The sequence below is a fragment of the Pleurodeles waltl genome, chromosome 7, assembly GCF_031143425.1.
Source record: "Pleurodeles waltl isolate 20211129_DDA chromosome 7, aPleWal1.hap1.20221129, whole genome shotgun sequence".
NCBI classification, from domain to species: domain Eukaryota; kingdom Metazoa; phylum Chordata; class Amphibia; order Caudata; family Salamandridae; genus Pleurodeles; species Pleurodeles waltl.
In genome coordinates this window covers 179969930-179994129 of record NC_090446.1, presented here as the reverse complement: position 1 = coordinate 179994129, position 24200 = coordinate 179969930, and the positions used below count along the sequence as shown (strand labels likewise).

At 42.8% G+C, this 24200-nt stretch overlaps 1 protein-coding gene across 1 annotated transcript; it reads right to left on the bottom strand.

Annotated features, from left to right (window-relative positions):
- Positions 1–91: 91 nt before the first annotated feature.
- Positions 92–23742, bottom strand: LOC138303940 (E3 ubiquitin-protein ligase RNF182-like). The gene is made up of 2 exons (XM_069243515.1): positions 23610–23742; positions 92–6073 (listed from the first exon to the last, which is right to left on the bottom strand). The coding sequence occupies exon 2, from the start codon at positions 6008–6010 to the stop codon at positions 5267–5269; it is 744 nt and encodes a 247-aa protein (XP_069099616.1). The 5' UTR covers positions 6011–6073; positions 23610–23742; the 3' UTR covers positions 92–5266.
- Between the last annotated feature and the right edge of the window lie 458 nt (positions 23743–24200).

The following is a 24200-nucleotide window of genomic DNA, read 5'->3' as shown; positions in this document are numbered from 1 at the left end:
AATTTCTCATTTGCTGTGATTACCCATGAACACCGAAGAGGAATAACACTTGTAGACAGCTTGGCACGAGACATGACACCACACAATGAGTACCGTTCTGTTTTTACTTTAATAGCATTTTAATAGTTGGTTCAATGACACTATACAGACAAGGAATTGGTGCTTCTCCCTATCCCAACACCTATCCCATGCCTTCTGGGTGCCCACCTCAGGAGATAAAGATTACATATTCGTCCTTTGCAGAAAGGCTTGGTTTGTGCTAACGCTGTTCTTTATTATGAACCCTTGTTGTGCAAGAGTCTCAAACAAGCCAACACAGTTCTGCTCCTGGGGCCCCCTTCCAAAGTTATCTTCACAGTGGTTCTGGCTGGGGCATGGTGAATGCAAAAATACAATGGAAACATGGCTTCATGGTAAAGAAGAGGAAGTTCCAGGTCTTGAGCTCTGTGGATCAGTGAGACTCCCTGGAAATGATGCTATCTGCATAGTCTCCCATAGATTTTCCCAAGTAAGTGGATTCTTAAAGTGCATAAGTCCTAGAAGCGCAATAACAATAAAATAGATGTACCCTCATTTCCAAAGTAAAAGTTGTGGCACTAGTCTAGCCCTACCCTAACTTCAGACCATTCCCCAACCAAGGTTGGACCATAACATTGTTCCCTTGAATCTTTGTTTGCCTTTAGAATATTAATCTGAACATGCCTTAACTTCTTCACCTGTCCATTAATTGGATCATTCTTTAAACTTCAGAAATATGATGGTTAAGCACTCCCCACCAGGTCCTAGCCAACACTAGAACCCTGACTCTTAATCTGACTTTACCGAGTCCTGAGCAAGAATTAAACCAAGGTTTCACAGAGCTTTGAGCCATGCCCATACTAATCCTTTTACAATGACCTGACTGACACTTGGAATGTCCAGGCAGTTATTGGACTAAGCCTTGATCTGCCCTTGCACCCTTAGCAACTGACATCTGGACCATTTTATGACCATCTTCGTACCATAATATAACTGACCCATTTACCACGTCTACAGTGACATACAGACCAAACCTGAAATTACTCTAACAGTTCTCTGACTTTTTAATGATGAGTTAGTTAAAGGCAAGTGTCTTGGCATTCAAATCCCCATGCAACAAAAATTCTGTGTCCCAAGGTTGACTTTCAAACTTAGCATGCCTCCAATCAACCTAATTCATGGCTCAAATGATGTTAGGCAATTTTTCTGAATACTATTTTCTCATAAAACATGGGCTCTGCATGGTGTTGACATTATCTGGACTTCACAGGTGACCACCTTAAAGCTTACATGACAATGTGGTAAAATAAGCCATTCGTAGAAGTTCTCTTTTATTCCACTCAATGGTTGACAGTGTATGGGCCTGACTTAGATCTCGGCTGAAGGGTTCTCCATCCCAACAGTGAGGGATATCCTGTCTGGCGAAATCTAAATATCATAGAAAACCACAGTATTTAGATTTCGGCAGACGGGATATCCATCACCATTGAGGCGGAGTAACCCCTCCACCGAGAGCTAAATCAGGCCCTGTGTCCTTATTTTTCAGTCTGTCCATGTGGAGGGCAGTATAATCACAGGGAAGTAAATCTCATGCAGATTTAGTCAAACCTATGTGTACTGTACACTCTGGAGCACAAGGTGACTTTTCTAGAGATATAACAAATCTGCCAGTAATGCCCAAGACCTTAATAGCTTCAAACAGGTAAGGAGTCTTTGCATTAGCTCCCGCTGCAGAGAGACCATTTCACAAAAATGAACATTCGAATTGCTCCTAAAGCATTTAGATCTTCACATCTGAACAAAACATAAGATGCTTAATTTCACCATCCGAAAAACCTTTTGGCCATTCGTGAGGTCTAATACTTGGTGGGAGATTGCTTCATCTAGAAGGCATAACTGTCTGGAATCTTTTTGGACTCCACCTTTAGCAATAAGATGACTATTTACGGGACCAATTGTTTCATGTCAGCCTAAAGCCCGGTTTCATACTAGATCAACAAATGACGAGGGATCCATACATTCACCATGTACTATGGTTCCTATCTGTCACTTACTTCACTTTGAAACTGCAGTGAAGTGGTTAGAGATCTATACAAGAACCCCAAAATACAATTAATAAATAAATAAGCTCTTGCTTGATGTGACTATCACCAGCAGGGGAAATTGAGCCAAAACTTGTCTCATCCCCATAGAATGGTTGGTGTTGCACTGGAAAGGTCTCTTCCTAGATATTGTCTGCTATATACCCCCCCCCCAGGGTGATACCAAGACTTCCCCCTGTTGAGTCTTGCTGTGCAGAATAATCTATTTATCTCTTGTAGGTTGTGGCGGTGACACAAAGAAGACCTCTGGAGAGTAGATAAGATTTCACCCCAACTTGCTAGGCAGTTGGCCTAAACCCAACCTGATGCACTAAAACTCTGCAGACTAAGGCCCATATTTATACTTTTTTAGCGCTGTATTTGCACCGCTTTATGACGCAAAGGCAGTGCAAACTTACAAAATACACTTGTATTTTGTAAGTTTGCACCGCTTTTGCATAGAAAAATGATGCAAATGTGGCGCTAAAAAATGTATAAATATGGGCCTAAGTTGTGTTAGACAGTGTGGACTTTGACCTGAATTCGGTAAACAAAGAAGGGGATGGTCACACTAGATAGTTCTCACTATAAATTGCAGGGCATCATTGTTTATAAAACTCTCTATTGCATGGAGTTGTATCCTTCTGCTGTCTGAGATGGGACCGGGATGGGCATTAGTGAAGTACTCTTTTTTTGGGGATACTCTTTGGATGTTGGGCTGAATGTAGTCCTCAGTATCTCTCAACACTTTGGCACTGCTTGCAACCACATGGTAGACTACTTTTGAAAGAGACACGTTTTCGCTAACTGGTAAGGTGAGGCAGGTAAAGCAAGTTTTAGCCCCAACAGTGGGTGCTGTAATATTCAAGGCTTCTCTTAGCCTTACTACTCTTTTCACTTGACCCCTTAAAAGACAGGCAGGCATTGCTTGCTTTTTACTAAACTGATGAAAAAGATGCCTTTAATGTAGACTGAGCTAAGACAGGATATCAGACTAAAGAATATGTTGCTCATGCTGAAGTACCTCTCAGATTTCAGAAAAAGCAAGTGCCTTGATCTGTGGATGCACCTTCCTGCAGCAGGGGTATGACAGAAAGTGGCACCTTGCCCTTGCTGGATCCTATAAGAAAGGCATAATCTCAATCTTTTTTGGTATTTCTCTGACCAGTGTATCTTCTGGCCACCGTCCATGCCTTGCTTGGCCAAGTTAAAGAAAGCTAGGAAAGTTATTTTCAGGCTAAGGTGAGAATTGAGAAGAGAATTACTCTGTCTCGAGGTGGAGCAAGGCAGGCAAAAAATAATTTCCCCACTCTTACCAAGACCATTACACTACAGAGATTCACTAAGACGTTCTCCTGCTGCTTAGGTAGAGTCAGGTAGAATGGATGGTTTAGGTAGAAAGTCTGCTGCTTTGGTTTCTCGTTGGCCTGATTAACTTTTTCCTACAGTGCAGCATAACTAAGGCATTAATGCTACAATAATTGCCTGCCCTGCAGTAAAGTATATGCTGAGGAGAGGTGGGCTTACTTTGGGCCCTCATGTCCAGTGGAGGTTACTCCATTAGGCCAGAGAAGCATTCCCCCACCTCCTCCCGTGGTGCAAGCACAGCAAATGTGAAAAATAAAATAGTAATATAATGATTTCATTACCATTCTAATTTTTTACTGTTCCCAGCCTGAGCCGTGTAAGAGGGCAGGGCAAGACCTTTGCTACTGACTGGCAGTAGGGGAGGAGTGGTGCTCACTCCAGTTTAAAGTGCGCATGTCGGTTTGACCACCTGTCTTGTGACAACCAGTATGAAATGCGCACTTTTAGCCTTTCCAACCCAAGCTGTGCTAGACAGCTGGGTAGAGAGCAGGCACAAGCCCTGCAGTGAGTGAATGAGCACAGAGCAAGCGTGCTCCAAACAACCTTAATGTTTCTCTCATGCTGGTTAATATTATCAGTACCATGGGAGCAGAATCTGACTTGGTTAGGGGAGTTGGTTCTGGACCCAAGGAGCCACTGACTGGAGAATAACATCAAGGACTGGGTAAGTAAACATTTGATTTTAACATAACACCTTTTTGAATGTGACCCACTTGAAAGGCACTGTGAGATACTCACACTGCCTTCAGCCTCTACCAGAGCTCTCAGTCCTGGCCGATTATAAACACTGCTTATAACAAGGCATGGTTGAGAGATTGGGTGTTTACCCTTGAAGAGTTTGCTGGTTTCTCAAAATGCTAGTCAGTGGATCAAAATATTTGCTTTGCTTGCCTCACTTCTTTTAAATTTCATTAGCCACCATTGAAGATGTCCCTCTCCTGCTAAGGCATTGCTAAGGTGAAGCAGTCGAGTTCTGGCCTTGGTGCCCTTTCCGTTCCTATTTAGATGTCTCTGTCTTAGAAGGTTCAGCTCTGACTCAAGGTCTCTCTCTCTCCAGTGGGATGTGTTGAGCCACATTAGTAAGGTTTCAGTGTTGCCTAGATGACTACCTCCTTCAAGGCAGGGAGACCTTGGTATGGGAAGGACTAGCTGCAGGAATCATTCACATAGCTGAGCCTATTCTAGGCCCAGGTCCTACCCTCTTCATAATGTAATATCTAACAGAAAAAAAGGTCTAGCTCTAGCATATTTGCTCCCTCCTTTGCAGGATCGGGAATCATGTAAAGGTGGCTTCGCTCTGGGCCACTGGGCCCATCTTATACAGTGGGGGTCACATAGGGAAAGTCTCACTGTGCCCCATTTGTGATATGCCTCTCCTACAGTGTTGGGTAAGTCATATAATTAAGATCCCAATCTGGCACAAGGTGTCTTTTTCATGCTTGGTTGGGTAATGACATAGAAACAGTATCACTCTTGTGTACTCTATCCTCCTGATGGGTAGCTTTGTAACATAGTGAGGGTTAGACTCTAAACCACAGTGTTACTTGCTTGCAGGATGAGGAGAGTATCCAAGGAAAGGTTTCACCCTGATCCTTGGTGCCTCTCCTCTGCAGAATTGAAGAGTCACATAAAGGCAGTTTCCCTCTGGCCAATGGTGATCCTGCACTGAAGGAAAGGATGAGTCAGACATGGAAAGTCTCACTCAGCTACACATTTTCCCTCCACTGAAGGATGGGGGAGTAGTATTGGGAAGGTTTCACTCTGGGTCATAGCATTTCTCTACTGCCAGCCATATTCAATCAGGTAGGGAAGGCTTCCATGATCTCATGACAAAGACACTGGCAAAAACCATAGAATATACACAGGAGGAGGGTGGATGGCACTAGGCTGACAAGCACAATACCCATTGTGAGCTGCTTGATCATGAGAAGGTAGATACCCAGTGGCAGTGAACTGAAGTAGATGAGGCAGAGAATACCAATGACAAAACGTGGAAAAGTCCTCCAGGTGCAGGAGCGGCATTTCTGGGCTGGGCAGTGGCATGGCAACGAGTCTAGACTCGGAGCACGGTACATGCGCATGATGTCAAGCACACCCAGGCTCTCAACTGAAGTGCCACCTTCTGGCACCTCCATGATGGTAATCACAAGGCAGTCTGATGAGCTGTGTGACTGCTCATTGAAAGGCTCCAAATCCTCAGGGCTTAGGATCACTTCTGGTGACACTGACGCTCCCCGTTTCCGCACACGGTCATGGTACGAGAGTACGGTGAGGATTTTGCTGTCGTCTTGCAGAAATTGGACATCCTCATCCGGGACGCAGGTCTCCTGGCGGCAGAAGGGGCAGCTGACGATGTTGGGGGATGACTCCCCAATGTCGGCCATCTTCTTGAGGCATTTTGCACAGACCCGGTGCTGGCAATTGAGAAGCTTCGGCTTGCGGTGCCGTGTGTCGTAGCGGTGGTAGCAAATCTTGCATTCTAGCTCCTGAGGATTATAGACCAGCAGGTGAGAGCTTTCGGGCTCCACAGACATTTGGCTCATGGCTTCTTCTCAAAACTGAGGTATAAAATTGTCCCACAAAGATGCTCAGATAACAGGATCTTCCTAAAGGAGATGAGGGAGGTGGAGATTTGGAAAATGAGTGAAGAGCAAAATAGAGGGAAAGAGAATAAAAAAGAGACACACAGTGTGAGAGTGAAAGAGAGAGTTCGGTGAAGCAGTTGTGAAGAATGAAAAGTAACCAGATAACCAGAAGGAAAAAGGGAAGGAAGGGAGAAGAAAGCAAAGGTTCCGGAAGTAGAAAAGCGGATGAGGATAGGAGAAGAGCCGGAATAGTGGAAAGGAGACAAATGTTTCGTGAAGAAAGGAATGGTGATGGAATTGTAGGATATGGGAAGGGAAGGGAGAGAGCAAGTGAGAGGATGTTATAGAGAGATAGAGAAAATGACAAGGGGTGAGAACAATAGATAGGCGGTGAAAAAAGAGGGATACCGAGATAGAGAAAAGGAAGCAAGTGCAGGAATGCAAATGTTGGAATGAAACAGAAGAGTGAGAGAAAATAGCAGATGGAGTCAGAGATAAAGAGGGCAAGGTGGAAAGGAAAAGGAGAAGCATAGTTTTGAGTGAAACAGAAAAAGGCAGCAGGGGATTGAGGAAACAATGTTTGAGGTAAGGGCAAACAGCAGACAAAGCAATGAAGGAACGAATTGCAAAGGGAGGAAAGATCAGCAGAAATGGGAAAATAGGAAATAGTTAGTTGAATTGATGTAGGAAAAATAAAGAGGATTCAATAGGGAAAGAACAAGAATTGAGGCCCATAAGAGGAAAATGATGAGTAATCCCCATTAAGATGAGAAAAGGAGATATGAGAGACAGTAAGAGAAAGAAAGGGAAGATAGATTGAGAGAATCAGAATAGAAAGTCGCCATGGGTGAGACAGGATAGGACAAGACAAAGACAGGTAAAACTAATGTTTATTACAACATAACACACTTAAACACATTCATTGCTTGAATATGGTTTCTATTAGAAAACAAGTCAAAAACATAGATTCTGGTGTTACCAGCTCTGCTATATACAAGAGTTATATTAGACATTATGAAGAACGGCTTTCTAACTCCAGAATAAAAATTAGACTTGCCACATTTCATCACTACTGCAAAAGTATTCACTATTATCTAATTGTTCTTACACTGTGACCACAAAATGATTTTGTGATGTTAGTTTATCTGATGTAGAACTTTTGGCATCCCATATTTACTCATAAAACCCTTTACTTCAAGACACAGGAGGGCAGACTAACTAAAGCAATAAGGAGCAGAGCAACTAGTACTACAGGAGTACGCGTTTATGTACTCCTACATGCCTTTGTCAATCAGCTCAAAATGTCCAACTCCCTATTCGTAAAAAGCAAAGAGGGCACCATACTTTCTACTTGTACTAACTGTATAAGAATATTCCCATTTTATGTTTTGTACAAATTCACAAAGGTAGGTATGTAACAGTGTGTAAAAGAGTACTACATGAGTAGTACTTTACGTACTCCAAAATGCCTTTGAGAATAGGCTCCAAAGATTTCTAAATCACAACTATGCTAAGAAGACATTGTCAAGCTGATCTGTTTTTTGATTTAGAAGTGTTTCAGCACTGTCAAATCATCAAAGGGTGTTGTCACAAGTTTTTAGGATACCTTGATTCACCCTCCATTGTACGAACAATGTGCTTTTCAGTTGCTTTCTGGAACAGATCTTCAAAATGCCAGTCCATTAATTAATTGTAATATATACATTTTCTTCTTGCTGAGAATTTGATTATTTCTAAATAAATTAATTTGGAATCGCTAGAACCTTGGAGTGGCCTGCCTTCTTTCGTGTTATTGGGAAAAGAAAATTTCAAATTGAAGTGGGCAGCCAGAAAAACTGACAGACTCCGTCCTCACAATACAAGCTTGGTTCTGTTTGCATATGTGTGTGTGTGTGTGTATATATATATATATATATATATATATATATATATATATATATATATATTTGAAACAAAGAGCGCCAAGGAGAAACAATGCGCACAGCAGCTGGTGCGAGGCAGGGGGATGGCCGAGCCCTCAATCAACTATGTAAACAAAAAGTAAATGCCGCGCACTCCGTTCAGCTCCACAAAGTTTATCAGGTTTATTCGATGCAAAAAAAAAGGAGAAAACAAGGCGTTTCGACTTAACAGTCTTCTTCCTGGTTTAGCAGTCCTTCCTCTATTATCTCTATTTATAGTGCTTAGTTCCCGAGATCGTTACAATGCATTGTGGTCTAAGTAGTTTTTTAGATATGACATAAGATTTACAATAAACCTGAGAGGTTGAGAGAAACTTTCTTAAAAATTAATGAATGCATTGAAATCAATAACATAAATATCCAGACAAAGTATATTAGAGGAGGGTATTATCAATCATTAATATTAAATTAATAACCATCACCTTTATCATTTGAAAACTTGGCAGAAAGTATATATACTCATTATACCTATGATTATGATTACTTCTAAGGATTCACCGCAATAGTTATAACACAAAATATGTATTACCCACATTATGTACAAAAAGATGTCAATTCGTCATTTTGAATTTATATTAAATTAAACTTCATAAAGACATCATTGGAGTTCTTATTACAAATATTCAAGACTTTAAGATGGACATGAAGCTCCTCATCATTATTCAATCCCAAAGGGCTCTTTGTCCTCATTAAAATAATGTATTTTGATTCAAGTTGTCTAAGTTTTTTTTACTCTATCTCCACCTCTTTCATGTTCAGGAATATGGTCTATTCCATAATATCATAACATTTTCCAACTATTCACTTCATGTTGTTGGAAATGTTTGGCTATGGCATATGTAAAATCCTTATGCAAAACCACTCTAATATGTTCTAAAATTATTTTCTTTAGCATGCAAATGTTGTATAACTCTTGTAAGAAGGGCCAAGGAAGAAGACCGTGAAGGTTGAAACGCGTTGCCCTATGTTCTGTTTTATGGATTTTTGAAATAAATGAAGGCCATTGTTTTGCAAGGAGTGCCAGATTTTGATTTGTTTTTGGCGTGGATATATATATATATATATATATATATATATATATATATATATATAGTTGGAAAAGGCCCTTTTTGCTGGATTATCTCCAAACGTTTTGCCTTCTTCCTACTATTTTTTCTGATCTGTTTTTGCTGATTTATTGTTTCTGTGCACTTTACCACTGCCGATGAGTGCTAAAGTGCAAGTGCTCCCTATGTAAATTGTATGGGTGAGTTGTTTACCATGACTGGTATATTTGAATTACTAACTAGTCCGTAGTAAAATGCACTATGTGTGCCCAAGGCCTGTAAATCAAATGCTACTAATGGGCCTGTAGCATTGATTTGCCACCCACGAGTAGCTCAATAAACATGTCTCAGACCTGCCACTGCAGTGTCTGTGTGTGGAGTCTTGCATTGCCAATTCGACCTGGAAAGTGAACCCACTTGAAAGGGCTGTGCCTGTCCTCACACAATGCAGTCTCCAACCCCCTGGGGTGTGTATGGAGCCAGGTCTGGGCAAGGCAGGATCTTGTGAACAACAGAGACTTTTCTTTGAAGTTGGCCTACTCCAAAGGCAGACAGGGGTATAAGTAGTGGACCCAAAACCCCCGACTTTTAGAGTACTTCTGGAGCAAGAGGAACCTCTGCCAAGGAGAAGAGCTGAAGAGCTGGAGGAGCAGTACTGCTCCTTTGCTGTTTGTGCTTTGCTGGGTTGGCCTGTAGTTGCTGCTTCTGCCTTAAAGAGGGCAAAGACTGCTGTGTATCCTCCCTGTGAAGTTTCTCCAAGGGCTTGGAGTAGAGATTACCTCCTGTTGGAAGTCTCAGGGATATCAAAGACTTCAGCTTCATCTGCTTACGGCAATGGGAACTGTGCGTTTTGTGCTGCAACAAAAGAAAAACCACTGTGACGCCATCAACGACGACGCTGACTGCACTGTGACCTGATGCTGCCACACGGAGCTGTGCCACATGTCGCACCGTTACTGGTCTCACCGCCGCCACCTGACCTCGTCATCGAGCCTCTGCTTGCACCGTGACCTTGGGCCCCGCACTCCGCATCGCCTTGCTCACACTGCAGCCATGGCATCCCCGATGACGACGCTCCACGCTGACACCGATGCCTGCACTATGGCCTGTGTACACTGCTCGTGAGGTACACGAAGCAGAGTCCTGTCTCACACCGCAGCCCCAGTCCACCTGCGCCAGCGCCATCAGCTCCTGTGTCATCAACAGACGCCCCTGTCTGCACCGTGACCCATAAGCACCGCACAGAACCAGCCCCACACCACTGCCTTGGGTCTACCAATGATATTGCTTCAGCCACAAGGATGCCACTGCCTGCACCTTGCCCTGGAGACACCGTACCACTTCACAACGCAGCTCTGGTCTCACCGACGCTGCAGGACGCCGTCACCCAGCCTCTGCCTGCACCATGTCCTGTGGGCACTGCACGTCGCATCGTCCCGCTTCGCACCGCAGCCCCAACACCATCAACGCCAGCACTCCTGACTTCGTCATCAGCCTGGAGTTTGATATGCAACCTGTGCGACTTCAAGGTCCTAAAGACCTACGGTTCTCATCGCAAGGATTGCCCTACATTTCCAAGGTACTGTTTGCGGATCTTCCTGACACTGTAGCTGGCCGCAACATCACGAACTGCATGAAATGTTGGATTTGTTGCTCACCATGCTGTGTAGCCCTAGACGGAGCTATAAACTTCAAGGCGTTATATTTTTAAGTTAATTCTTGCAAAATTCATATCTTTATCACTGTATGTGGATTGTTATTGTTTTGATCTGTTTTAAACAGATAAATATTGGCTATTTTTCTAAAACTTGTGTGGTGTTCTTTTGTAGTATTTTCACTGTATTACTGTGTGTTATGTGCAAATGCTTCAGACATTGTTTCTGAGATCAGCCTGACTGCTCGTGGCAAGCTACCAAGGGGGTGAGCAGGGGTAATCTGAGCTGGGTATCTCCCTTATCCTGACTAGATTGAGGGTCCCTACTTGGACAGGGTGCACATCCAATGCCAACTAGAGACCCCAATCATCAGTTACTGAATTACCTGTAACTATAACTTGTTCCATGAAGTAACTATGACACTCACCCCTACTACACTATGCACAATGTGGCAGTGTGGTCATAAATTATGTAATTTCAAATGTCATTAGAGATGTGATCAATACTATCATTCAACATTGCATGAGTGATGCAATAAGGTTATGAATAAGCAGTGCATGGCAAAGGCGTGAGTTATGTTATAAGTGACATTTTCACTTGACAATAAAATCACTTTAACCTTTTGTTTTTTTCAGTGAATTTCTATGTGCTTTTTCAATATAAAGTAAGCTATTATTACCATACCTAAATATAACGTCAGTTTAGTTTTTGTACTGTCAAGTAACGGATTATGACCATATCTTACAATATCAACCATACACAGCCTTTGGCTATATAATCTATCTATCTTATATATATATGTATCTTGGATGAGGAATATATTTGAGAACTCATAGAAAATGTGTCCTGATTTTAGCTTTCTGAAGCACTAATCATAATTTCTATGACAAAAAAAAAAACCTCAGTTTGACATTTCTAAAGGAAATCTTGTAGTTTAATATCTTTCACTTGATCAAGCTGGAGCTCCGTCGTCGTGACACACTTTTGTCATGCATACAGAATGTTATCGCTCTACTTGTTCATTAGAGCACCGCGTTGAAGCTGATTTAGAACACATCAACACCTGTTGCAGTGCGTTGGAAGGTCTTTTGGAAAGGTTCACAGGTCAACTTTCTGTTGCGGACGCCGTACTCATGAGGTGAAACCAGTGCCCAGACAATGTGACCAATATAAAAAAAATGACAAAATAATGCAATAATAGTTTCTCAAAATGTGCTACATTATGCAGCATAATTTGCCTTTTCTGGCAGATAATTTACTCACCCCGCCACGTAATTACAGTCACCCTCCTTTTAATAAATACTTATCAATGTAGTGATATAATTTGATGTGCTAAGGTGTAACACTTTGAATGTTAAAAGTACCTTTTTTTAATTGTGAAAATACATCATCATATTCTAACATGATCTTGTCTCATGATTTACATGCCAAATATTTTCATTGCTCGGCTGAGTCACAAGCTTTTAGAGCCAGAGCCAATGTTTGATTCAACTCTGGCGAGGCACCCCCAGTTCATTTGTAGGCTTGACTACCTCTCTTGTATTGTATGTAGATCGCTCAGTGGGTTACTGCTTTTGTAACAGACAATTTTTTGTTATTTGCAGTTAATAAGTCACAATCTTTCTAGTATAACACGGTGAGGTATGAACCAGCAACAAGGAGCTGCGTGTGTACAGAAAGACATGGCTTACAACTGTGTTTTTATGCTCAATTTTTCCTTGTTCCAAGGGTGTTAAAAAGGTTCCTTTGGATAGTAATGAAGTCTATTAGCAAAGGCAACCACTGCAAAACATTTTAAATCTTGACTTTGTTTTTCACCACAGCAAGTTCACTTAACACATAAATCCTACCAGTTTGAATGATATGTGACTGCCACACATTGTTCCCCTCACTGTCTTTTGTAACTTTTCCGGTACCTTGATTTACATGCTTCTATGATTCGTTATCTCTGTATAATAAGTTTTTGTGATGTAAAGCGCTCTGAGATCCTACATTAGGATGAATAGCGCTAAAACTAAAAGAAAAAGAAATAGCGCTATAAAAGAACATTTAAAAAAATAAGTGCTATTTACATGAAAACGTGCAATTAGTCATACAAATAGATCTGACCTTCTTACAAAACATGCATATCTCTTACACATAGGGGTTGGATACAGTCTAAAACCTGGCTACAACTCATACTGAAGTATGTGTTAAGTGATAACACGCTGGGTGTTTTCGATTTCCACTATCTAGGAGTTACGAACGAGCTAGCACTAAGCCACGATGAGATTCTAACCAAAATAAGGCTGATGGATCTTGAAGTGAAGCCTTGGAAACAGCTGGAAGTGAAAATAAAAACAAAAACGTATTTTCCTAAAGGTTGTTGCTCTGAAAACAGTCAGTTTGCTGTTGATACTGGATGATTCCCAGTGTCAGCAAATTACACTGAGGCAAATGCAGCATATTTCACTGATTGTGATCCAATCCCAAATCACACCCAACAATAGTTGCCTGGTCCAACTGGATCCTCCTCGTTTTCTGCACTGTTAAACGGAAAGACATACAAAATGAGAGGTTGAGAGGAAACTTGTGATGGGAGATATCCAGCTAGAGTATTTCATAAAGATGTGGGGGAAAAAGAGACCCTGCAGCCCTGGTCTACTCCTACCTCATCCAGTTGACACTTTTTTTCACATTTACATGTGTCCTGCATGAAAACTGCTCTTCAAGTTGTCTGCCTCAATGTTTACTTTTACTGTTGCCCCATACTGTCATTATCAATTGCATACTCCTGTTTTTGGAGTTTCTTCAGACAAGTAGCTAGAATGTAGCCTTGCCAAACAAGATGTGTTGGAATTAATTTAAACAAATGTTTGTTTCTTAATATGTATCATTGTGTGGTAATCTGCAAGATCTGTTTAATATTCTGTTTTGGAGCCAAACTGCTGAAATAGCGTTGACGTTTCGCTTCTTAGACTTCATTAAGGTTGATTATGATGTGCTCTTGTAGAGTTAATTCACAAATGGCAGGTTCGATTTGGAACTGTGGTGACAAAGGTGCAATTTAAAAGTTCACTATGAGACTCGTCTTGGAAAGGAGTAGTTATTAATAGAATTTGGGCAGAGGAGCACAATAATCTCTTCCTGTTATCTATATATTGAACATAATTTAGAAGTATCCTTAAAATGTTTTCCGAAGGATATTTTTGCATAATTTCAGAGTTGCAATTTTGAGCTGGATTGAGGCTGATACTGGTCTGCATTGGGCTGAATCTGGGCTTATATTTAAGCATCACGAGTGGAACTCTGCTTAAAGAAGTGACAGTGTGCTTTTAATTATGTTTTACCCAAAATATAAGACCTTATTCTCACGTGACTAAGGAAGATAGTGTGAATTTATAGAAAATGTGTTTTCATTTTAGCTTCTGGAGCATATCCTATAACTTTTGAAAACGATTTTGAGACATAAACTTTTTTTAAACATGGTTTATCAAATCATAGTAAAGGAACGGCATTTTTAGAGAGTAAAATTATCTTAGAACACACTGCAATTCCTAAAATTAGTATGGTCCACCAACACTTGATTTACATTGTAACTAAAATGTGTTAATAGCCTTCATATGTGTTCCTGTTTTTTATCCCCATAAAGAGGCTTTCGTTACAATGCATTTAAACTGGGACTATGTCTTGGAGTCATCTAATGCCTGTCATTACATGTTGTCCATGTTGTGGCCAGTCACTCAAGGGTTTCCCTTTTGGATCACCCCCCCATCCCCACCACATGGCCCTGGAGGTCAGCAAGTGCTTACCTTGCCCCTTATATGTTCAAATTTGTTTTCAGGGCCCAGACTATGAACAGACTTACACCAAATGATGAAAAGTATGCTTTGTGAGTAAAGTTCTACTTTTCTGCTTAATTTGGAGTAATTCCATTCAGTCGTTTTTCTATATCAGGTAAACACACTTTCTTATGTGAATTAAAATAGGAAATCAAAGTGTTGCGACCCCTGCTTTTTCTTGACCCTTGCCTGACGGATCTATGTGAAACTGTCATGAAGGACCTAAAGTGGACAAACTTTTTTTTGGCGTGTGTTGTGCAGATTTGTCCAATGGTGTTGAAGGAAATATATTTATATATGTAAGCATATACATATATTTTCACACACACAAATGTACATATTCACTAATAAAACTGAAGGTTAAAGTAATACAATTGTTAGATATTTAAATGAGTTAAAATCTAACATCTAACATTTAAAAACAAAAACTACTGAACTTTGCCAGTTTTAGTTCAGTGTGCTAACTATAACCCATGCAGTATTTATGACCTCACATATTACATCACTTATAACATGTTAGATGACATCATTAGTGACAACACTGATTACATCTCAAATTACATCTCTGAAGACACCACTGGTGATATCACTGATTACATCATCCAATGAATGTGAAAAGGTTTATATGCTTTTATTACTGGAAGGTATTCCACCAGCTACACCTAGACACAATTTTCTATTACCTTTTTAGTGATTATGGGCATAATGGTTTGCAGAATGGAGGCATCTATTTATTAGATTGTATGATCTGTTTTAGTGGTATTTGGGTGCATATAATGGTTCTGTAGACATTCATGCGATTAGCAATTTAGTAAACATCGAATACCATTCAAAGTGTCATTATTTAGCTTAACTAGATGAGCCTGGTAAATACCTTACCTAGTATAAAGATTTTAGTGGATGGCTTCACATCTATACATTATCCAATGAAAAGACATGTACAACCAGACCATATGGACAACCCTCAGTAGTTTGTTAAAGTACCCTACAGATTTACGTTCATTGAACAGAATAGCGTAGGAAAAAGTCTGGAACAACAACTCCAGAACAACGATTACACGAGCAACACAAGCGTAACCACGCTTGCTGGAACAACTACTGCTTTTTTCTCTGCCTAAACCACGCATGTGCTGAACAACCAAAATGAACAGAGAAAAAGGCTGAGTGGATCGGGAGAGGATGCGGTCAGGTAAGTGGGTTTGGGGCAGGGTTGGGATAGTTTTTAGGGATGGGGTGGTTTAAGGGCTTGGGGCGGGGTTGGGGTCAGTTGGGGTAGTTTGGTTTTTTAGGGGTGGGGTAGTTTGGTTTATCGGGATGGGGGATCAGGGTAATTCTGTTTTTAGGGGTGGGGTAGGGGGTCGGGTAGTTTTGTTTAGAGATGGGGTTGGGGTAGTTTGGTTTTTGTGGGTGAGGTCAGGGGTCAGGGTAGTTTTGTTCTTGGGGGTGGGGCTGATTGGGTAGTTTGGTTTTTAGGGGGTGGGGGACCAGGGTAGTTTGTTTTTTGGGGGTGGGGTAGTTTTATTTTTGGGGGTGGGGTGATCGTCGTAGTTTGGTTTTTAGCAGTTGGCGGATGAGGGTATCATTGCTTTTGGGGTTGGGGTAGTTTTGTTTTTGGGGGTGGGGTGGGGTATCGGGGTAGTTTGGTTTTTGGGGGTGAGGGTATTTTGGTTTTTAGGGGTGGGGGTATCAGGGTAGTTGTACTTTTGGGGTGGGGGATCAGGGTAGTTTTTTTGGGGGGTAGGGTAAGGGTAGTTTGTTTTTTGTGGGTGGGGGTTATGGGTAGTTTGTTTTTTGTGGGTGGGGGATCGTGGTACTTTTGTTTTTAAGGGCAGGGGTGGGGGCGGGTAGTTTGATTTTCGGGTTTGGGGGCCTGGTAGTTAGGTTTTTAGGGGCAGGGTGGGGGGATCTGGGCACTTATTTTTGGGGTTACGGGGTCAGGGTAGTTTTGTTTTTAGTGGCGGGTGGTGGATTGGTTGTTTTTAGGGTGGTTGGGGGAGATCGGGGAAGGGTTTAGGACTCAGGGTGGGTGTTCTACACCCAAAAACTCGAATTACGATATGAAGACAATGATAAGTTGCAAAATATGATAGGATATGATGGTCTGAAACAGTATTTGTTATTTTAGTTGATCCAGTTCAATATTATCATAGTATTGAGATTAATCACAGAAATGTCTTATATTTGTATAAATGGATGTATTGAAAATAATAAGGTATAATTACTGTAAATATTCCAACATCGTCATCTACATAGAAAGAGGACTGGACTGTTTTTCAAATAATGCAGTGAGATAGTATGTAACTCATGTGTTGGGAGTGTTTGCATATAATCCGATTCTCATTTAGGAAAATGTCCATAAAGACTTTAGTAGTCCTACTGAAATGCCAACAGACTTTCATTTGACTCAGTTATTAAATAGCTGCTTGTGTGTTTATTTGAAAAATGTAATATAAAACATTTTTTTTTAAACTTTAAACCACAGCACAGACCAGTGTCTGATGACTAACTGCTGTAATTGATATATGGTGAATATGGGGTGCTCATGCTTGTTTTGTATGTTTTCTGAATCAACGGAATCGCTTTGGGGTGCACAGTGAGCAGAGTTACTACCAATTACCTTACCCAGTGTACATTTTTTCAATATCTTTCGCCATTTTATGATATGTGGGTCCAATGGTTCGTCATATCAATTGTTTTTGATTTCTCTGTAGATATTTTTGACACAGAAATACATCTGAGTTTTTCTACCTAGTCCAATAGTATATTAAAAAAGTGATTATTATTATGTGAACTAAAAAGGACTTTGGTAGTCATCTCATGTATTGAGTTTTGTTTATGCATCCCACTCAGCACTCAGTTATATTTACATGTTTTCATTGAGTACCACAAAATGGATGCATTAAAATGTCCAGATTCTAAATTACTATAGTATTCTTGTCTCCATCACAATTCTTAACAATTTACCTCAGAACTGATGGAATCATTCCACGTATCTGTTCATACCTGATTAGTAAATTCCAGATACAAACGATAGAGCTTCTTAATACTGTGATGAATAAAGATTATCAAATGGCCACCCGCCATTTGAAGTAATATTAAAACAAAATAAAATGTAAAATGACATGTGGAATACTGTCAGAATAATAAAACAAGAGTACAATATACAGTTAAGTTATGATGCATGAAATATCAGACTAGTCAATTACAGATGTGCATGAAGTTCTTTATCATAATTCATGCCTAAGCGTACAAGGCAGTTTGCTTCTATTGTGTTCCTGGAGTCTAAGCGTTTCATTGTGAGAGTTCTTTCTCCTCCTTGCCTTTTTGGCAATATGATCATTTCCAAAATAACTCATTAGTTGCCAGTCACTGTTGTGGTTTTCTTTGAAGTGTTTAGCAGTATTAGAAATCCTATCTTCACTAGTGATGTCTCTATAATGTTTCAATATCCTGTTTTTCACTGTGAAGAAGTGTTCTCTATGTATAGTTTCTTACAGGGGCACTCATTAGCATACACTACATATTCAGTCTTGCATGTAATTTTTTTCATAATCTTTAATTTCTGGCCAGTGTTGCGTACATCATTTTCAAAGTCATCTTTGTTAAATTTAGAGGCTGTGCAATGTGACGCAGTGCAGAAATCAAACTCTCTGTGCTGCGTTAGATGAAAGGGAGAGAGCAGAGCACCTACATATGTACTTATGTAGGCCGCTGTTTCTCTATACTGCACTGGCGCACTTTTGCCTTGCACCACGCACATCCTTTGCACCATAATTCAATGCTGTGTGCCTAATAACTATCATAGGTTTTGTACTGGAAATGCACTTTTCCAGGGCAAAATACTAAGCTTGGACATAACTTAATATGTTTCCAAGTTTGTGTGTATCCAGGACAGTACAACACAGAGTTAAAGTTGGAAAATTTTGAGAAAATAAAACTTATCTCAAATGTTAAGCCTACATCAAGGACGTGTAATTTTTTTAATGCAAATCCCTGTCAACCAATGTTAGTAGATACAGGTCTGCATCACAAACCAGAGGTGGTTGCACAGAATTTCCTACTCACCATCTATGGAATGCCTCCTTGATACAAAGTAGCACAGACAACTACTTTGTGTTTCTTGAGGACTACTTTCCAGGACAAAACAAGCAATGCAAGAGCTACTTTGTGATACGTTACAGCTACTTTTCAGCACAAAACAAATTTTGTGCCGCTGCAACATGTTAGTAAAGCTGGGACTCGTTGCTTCCCCGATAATATCTGATGCAGGAGAACCGCAAGTTTCCTCTGCATCCCTTGTGGTCTCAGTTGAGTGAACCTGTTGTTAACTAAAGACAGCGCATTTAAAGTTCTGCAGGTGCAAGAGAAAAGAAAGATCTACAAACAGTTTCACTTCTGCCCATGTGTATAAAAGTATACATTTCCCTTACTGTTTATCTTTCTACTACTTGATTGCAGTGCAATGTGCAAACAATAGAGGCAACTGCTCAGCGGCGGCTCCTCCGTTATGGTGGAGGAGCGTCACCCTCTCCCTCCAGAAGCAGCTGCAAAATTTGAAAAATAAAATGATGATGAACCATGGCACAGGTTTATGTTTTTTGCCGCAAAACTGTGCAAATGCAGTTTTGCAGCAAAAACTATAGTGCCAGCTTGCGCCATTCCACAGCACCAGCGGGGATCCATATTAAAGGAATGCGCAAGCAGGCGCTAAACTTGGGCTAGCGGTTATAAAAAAGATGCTAACCAGGTGGTGGTGGCGGTAGGGAAGGAGGGGGCTGTGCGTCAAAAAATGGAGCTAGCCTGGTTAGAGGCAAAAAAATGCCTCTAACCAGACTAGCGCCATTTCCTGGTGCACAAACACCAAAAACACGACTCCTGTCTTAGGACGGACAGGAGTCATGCCCACCACCGCAATGGCCAGCGCAGGGGACTAGTGTCCCCTGGGCATGGCCATTGCACCCTGTGCCATGCAGGGGTCCCAAGTTAGGGCCCCAGAGGGCACTTAAAAATAATTTAAAACCATCCTTACCATTACTTACCCTACTTACCTGGGATGGGATCCCCCATCCTCTGGTGTCTCTCTGGCGTGGGTGGGGGTGCTCCCATGGCTTGGGGAGGTCCCCTAATGCCTGGTCTGACCCAGGCATCAAATAATGGTGCAAAGCAAGCTTTGTACCATTATTTAGCCCCTCCTTCCTTTAGCATGGGGGAATAAATATGGGGCTATGTGAATAACACAATTTTTTAAGAAGGGAACACCTACCTTGCATCTCACTGACGCAAGGTAGGTGCACGCATGCAAAAAAGGTGCATACTCCTATATTTTGATGTTAGATGTGTCTAACGTTAAAATATAAATATGGAATTAAGTTTGCACCGAATTTGCGTAAAAACAATGATGCAAATTCAATGCAAACAGGGCATAAATATGCCCCTAGGTTTATAATAATATTATTTTTCAAGGGGATGGGCCATGAGGGATGACAGCCATGGAGGGGAGTGGTGTGCACTCCCCTAAGTGTGCATGTGAGTTTGACCGGACGTCTTAGGATGGCCAAACACACATGCACATTAAGCTCCCTCCAACCTCGCACTGTGTTTCAGGGTTGGGGACAGCAGGCACATGCTCCCAGTCTGCCTGGGAGCGCAAAGCTAGGGTGCTCAGGCCAATCCTGACGCTGCTCTCATGCTACTAGCAACATGAGAGCAGCACTAGGATTGACCGCAACCTGTGCCTTCAGTGGAGTGGCGATTCGGATGTGGTGATGCAACAGATACATTTTTTCTTTCCGTGTGTGCGTCCCTGCTCCACACACAGCGCCCACCCCACCACCAGCCGCGACTGCCTGCAGTTGGTTAAGATTTTAGGTTTGAGATGTACAGTTATTTTACTTCAACCCAAACCATGTTACTAAACAATTAATGTTTTTACTAAATTAGTGAGATTAAAATCAATAAGCTGAATTTAAAAATAAAAAGAGCTTGGCTAAAACAGTGAGTACTATGCTCTTATGGAGCATTGCTTTCACTTATTGGCTCTGCCTGCCAATGCTTGTTTTCACTGCTGTTGACATCTTTCCCTTCCTCTCTCACATACATTGCATATTCCTTGGTCTAGCACTCCTCGGTGGACCTGCTGAATCTAAAAATAGCGGCCTGCGCCTAGAAGGAAACCAGATCGCTGTATGTGGAGCAGCAACCAGTGCAGTCCTGGACACCAGAGAAATGCTTTTAGGATGACTAGAACATAAGCGGCTCCGGGGAAAGACTAATGCCTGAATCGCCCATCCAGTTGGTACACCTGTTATGGATCGGCCAATCACAATTCTCACAATGAGATCTCTAATTGCTAATATAGGTCTGCTTTATACTACCCTAAAGGTTTTGATGTAGTTCTGCTCAGCAGCCATACCCAATCGACAAACCATACTGTGACTCTCGCAGATCTTTCCGGTGATCTCAGAACTCCGTGGTGGCCTGCAACATTCTTGTAATGTACAGTCTGTGTCCATTATCCTATATATTGCATACAACTAACACTGCTTTCAAGGAACACCTCATCTTTCAAGAAGCATGTTAACTACGTTACCTACGTACTAGCTAAGTGTACTTATGGATATATTTATATATAACTTTATGTACAGCCCTGTTCCTCGTTCATCTCCCCTCTCTACCCATGGGCATGTACCCACCAAAACTGCACTGACTGACTATGTACTGTGTTCTGTTGCTATTCGCAGCAGATCTTGTTGAAATGCTCTGTTCTAGGCCAAATACGTCTTTAAAAAAATATCACCTCCATTTTGCCCGATAATTATAAAGTAACTTGTTACTCAGCATTGCTCCCCTACATTTAAAAAAACGTCTGAGTGTCTTGAGGCACCCCTTTAAAGAGCTTCGGTGAATGATGTCACAATGGGAGTCAAACCCTGGCCGGCATCATCAAACACACGACCCTCTGGCACGCGCATTGTCGGTGCCTCTCAGCGATGCTGGACGCGGGATGGAGAGCTGTGTAACTCTGTACTATAAAATAAGTGAAATGCCCCTGTTGGTAACTCACTCAGACCATCTGCACTCCCTTCGCTATTCGGTTGCTAGAGTAGTAATAAAATATGAAGCAAACTCGTTTTAATTTTGTGTTCGGTCTGTTTAGTTCACAATATCACTCAGAGTAAAGTTAAAGCACAACCAGGAGCCCATTGCTAAAAGACTCATTAAAATGTTGAAACGTTGGGTGCACTGTAGCGCTTTACTTGGCCACAATACAACTGTGAATTAAGGAAATGTTCGTTGGCGTGTTTCCACACACTGGCGAACATGGGGCTGTGTTGCGCGAATCCTCGGGGAGCTGGGATCCTCTCGCCGTCAGTCGAGGCACACACGCTAGAGACCCCGGGTGGGAGCTCGAGGGTTTAATAATAGCAGGCCCCGGGGGCTACAGCGTGCACGGATTCAATCAATACGGCTATTTGCGGCCCAGACCACAGCGGTCTCTTCAGAGCGCGCTCCGGTTACGGCCGCTCCAAGCGCTGGGCAGGGGCCTGATGGAGCCGGCGGCCCTGGCGCTGCTAACCCGGCCGATGCGGCCACCCGGAATTAAATAGGTGGCAGGGGAGGGCTGGCAGCGAGAGACTGGGTGACAGAGGGGGCGGGGGCAGCCAGGGGTCAATTTTAAAGAGAGAGGAAGTGGCTAACCAAGGGTGCCGTGCCCACTCATGCAAGAAGTTAAAATTGCCCCTCCCCTCACTTGATAGTAAAAGATCGTCCTAATTGGCAAGCCTTTGGGTGGGGTAGAAATACCAACAGACATAACGCCTATTACAGCGCATAGAGACAATAGTGTGGTAAGAAGCGCTTTATCAAAACAAGTGAAGTAAAAACATCTGTGCAGTAGAGGTGTGTGTGTGGGGGGGGGGGGGGGTAGTCAGAAAAAGTAAGCAGTGGACGTGCTGGCGCCATGCGCCTCGTCATACTCTGAACAGGCTTGCATCACGAATGTGCATTCACACCAGGCAGGGGTGGCTACCTGCACTCTCCTAATTGGTAAACAACTTCCTCCTTGCTGTTGTTTTATACACACACAATATAATGTAACGTAAATTATTTTACATAAAATATAACACACGACTAGATAACATGATTTCCTTTTATCCTGTGCTTTAAAGTGGATTTAGGAATGTTTATAATAGTAAATATTTGTATTTTTAGTTCTTTAGGGGAAAATGCTCTCTGCGACCCTCGGGCAAATCCCACCCCACTCCAATATCCTTTCACCTCCTTCTTTCACCGTACCAACTCTGTGATCATCCTCTCAGTGACACCCACCTTCCCTGAAGTGCTTTAGTGTCATGCACACCTCACACCGTCAATCAAACCACCTCTAAGCGCTACTAAGGTGTCTTTCGGGCTCAAAGTTAAGGGGGCTGAGGGCACTTTATTAATAAACAAGTGTGGGGCAGTTCATCACCTGGGAAATGAGGGATCTCATCCAGGGCCCTGACCAGTCTGCTTGGTGGACTTGGGGATTTTACAAAGATTTGTGCTCACTGCTACACCGTGGGGTAGGCTTTGACTAACTGGCTCATCCTCGTTCAAGCCAGGTCCTGTACTGGGCTGAGAGGCGGGGGCTGACCCGGGACCACGGTACAGGAGGGTGCAACCGAAGGCCCTGTTAGATTCACTGCTGAGGGATGGTAAAGGGTTGATCCGGGCGGTGCCCTGCCTGCAGGGGAACACCAAGGTGCAGACCAGAGGCCTGTTGCATTCATTGCAGAGGCACATTTCGGGGCTGACATAGGGCCCTGTAATTATGCATGATGAGGGGATGGTAGGGCTGGCTCAGGGCCTCTTGCACTCACTGCTAAGGGATGGGGAGGTTCATGCGTTACCGTTGAGGGGGCTCGTGCAGGCCCTGTTTTCACTACTGAAGGACAGAAGGGGGTCTCATCCATTCCAGCTGAAGGTCGGTGGGGCATGAGGGTGACTGACAATGCAATGCAGCTACTGCTATGGCGAAAAGCACCCACTCACTAACGTAGACCCCGTTCGAGCGGTACCCGAGTGCTACTGACCTGCCTCCACAGGTGCCCTGGAGCTGGGCCGCCAGGCGAGCCGTGGGCGCTGTCGCTCGTCCCTCCAGTGAGACCCATGTAGGCTGCTCCAGGACAGCTTATCCAGCCTAGTGCAGCAGGAAGCCGAGGACCAACCCCAGCAGATAGACCAGGGAGGGGGAGACAGCAGCAAACAGGCATCCGCCTCAGCGTTACCATGGCAACAGGGAGATGGAGAGCGGAGGGGACATGAATGCAGCGAGCTGTGCTGGGCCTGTCCCCCTCACCCTCCTCTCGATGCCGTCACTCCGGCTCCACACTGCACCAGAGGAGCCTCTAGGAAAAGTAGAACCGGCAGAAGGGGCTGGTTCTTGTGGGTGCCCCTTATGCCATCACCAGTTTTGGGGGTGATGGTAGAGGACAGCCGGTGCGCGGAGGTCGGGCTGGGGGGAGGGGGTAAGTCATCTGTGGAACAGTGACGGAACTTTGTCGTCTGTAGACAGGAGATGAGGGCAATTATGCAGGAGCTACGCGGGTGCCGTGTGGAGAGGTGTGGTGGTGCTGGGTGGCCCCGTGGTGTAGGACATGGCGCAGTAGTGCTGGCTGGGAGTG

Excerpts from the sequence above, each read along its gene's own strand:
- LOC138303940 (XM_069243515.1), bottom strand. The coding sequence starts at position 6,010 with ATGAGCCAAATGTCTGTGGAGCCCGAAAGCTCTCACCTGCTGGTCTAT.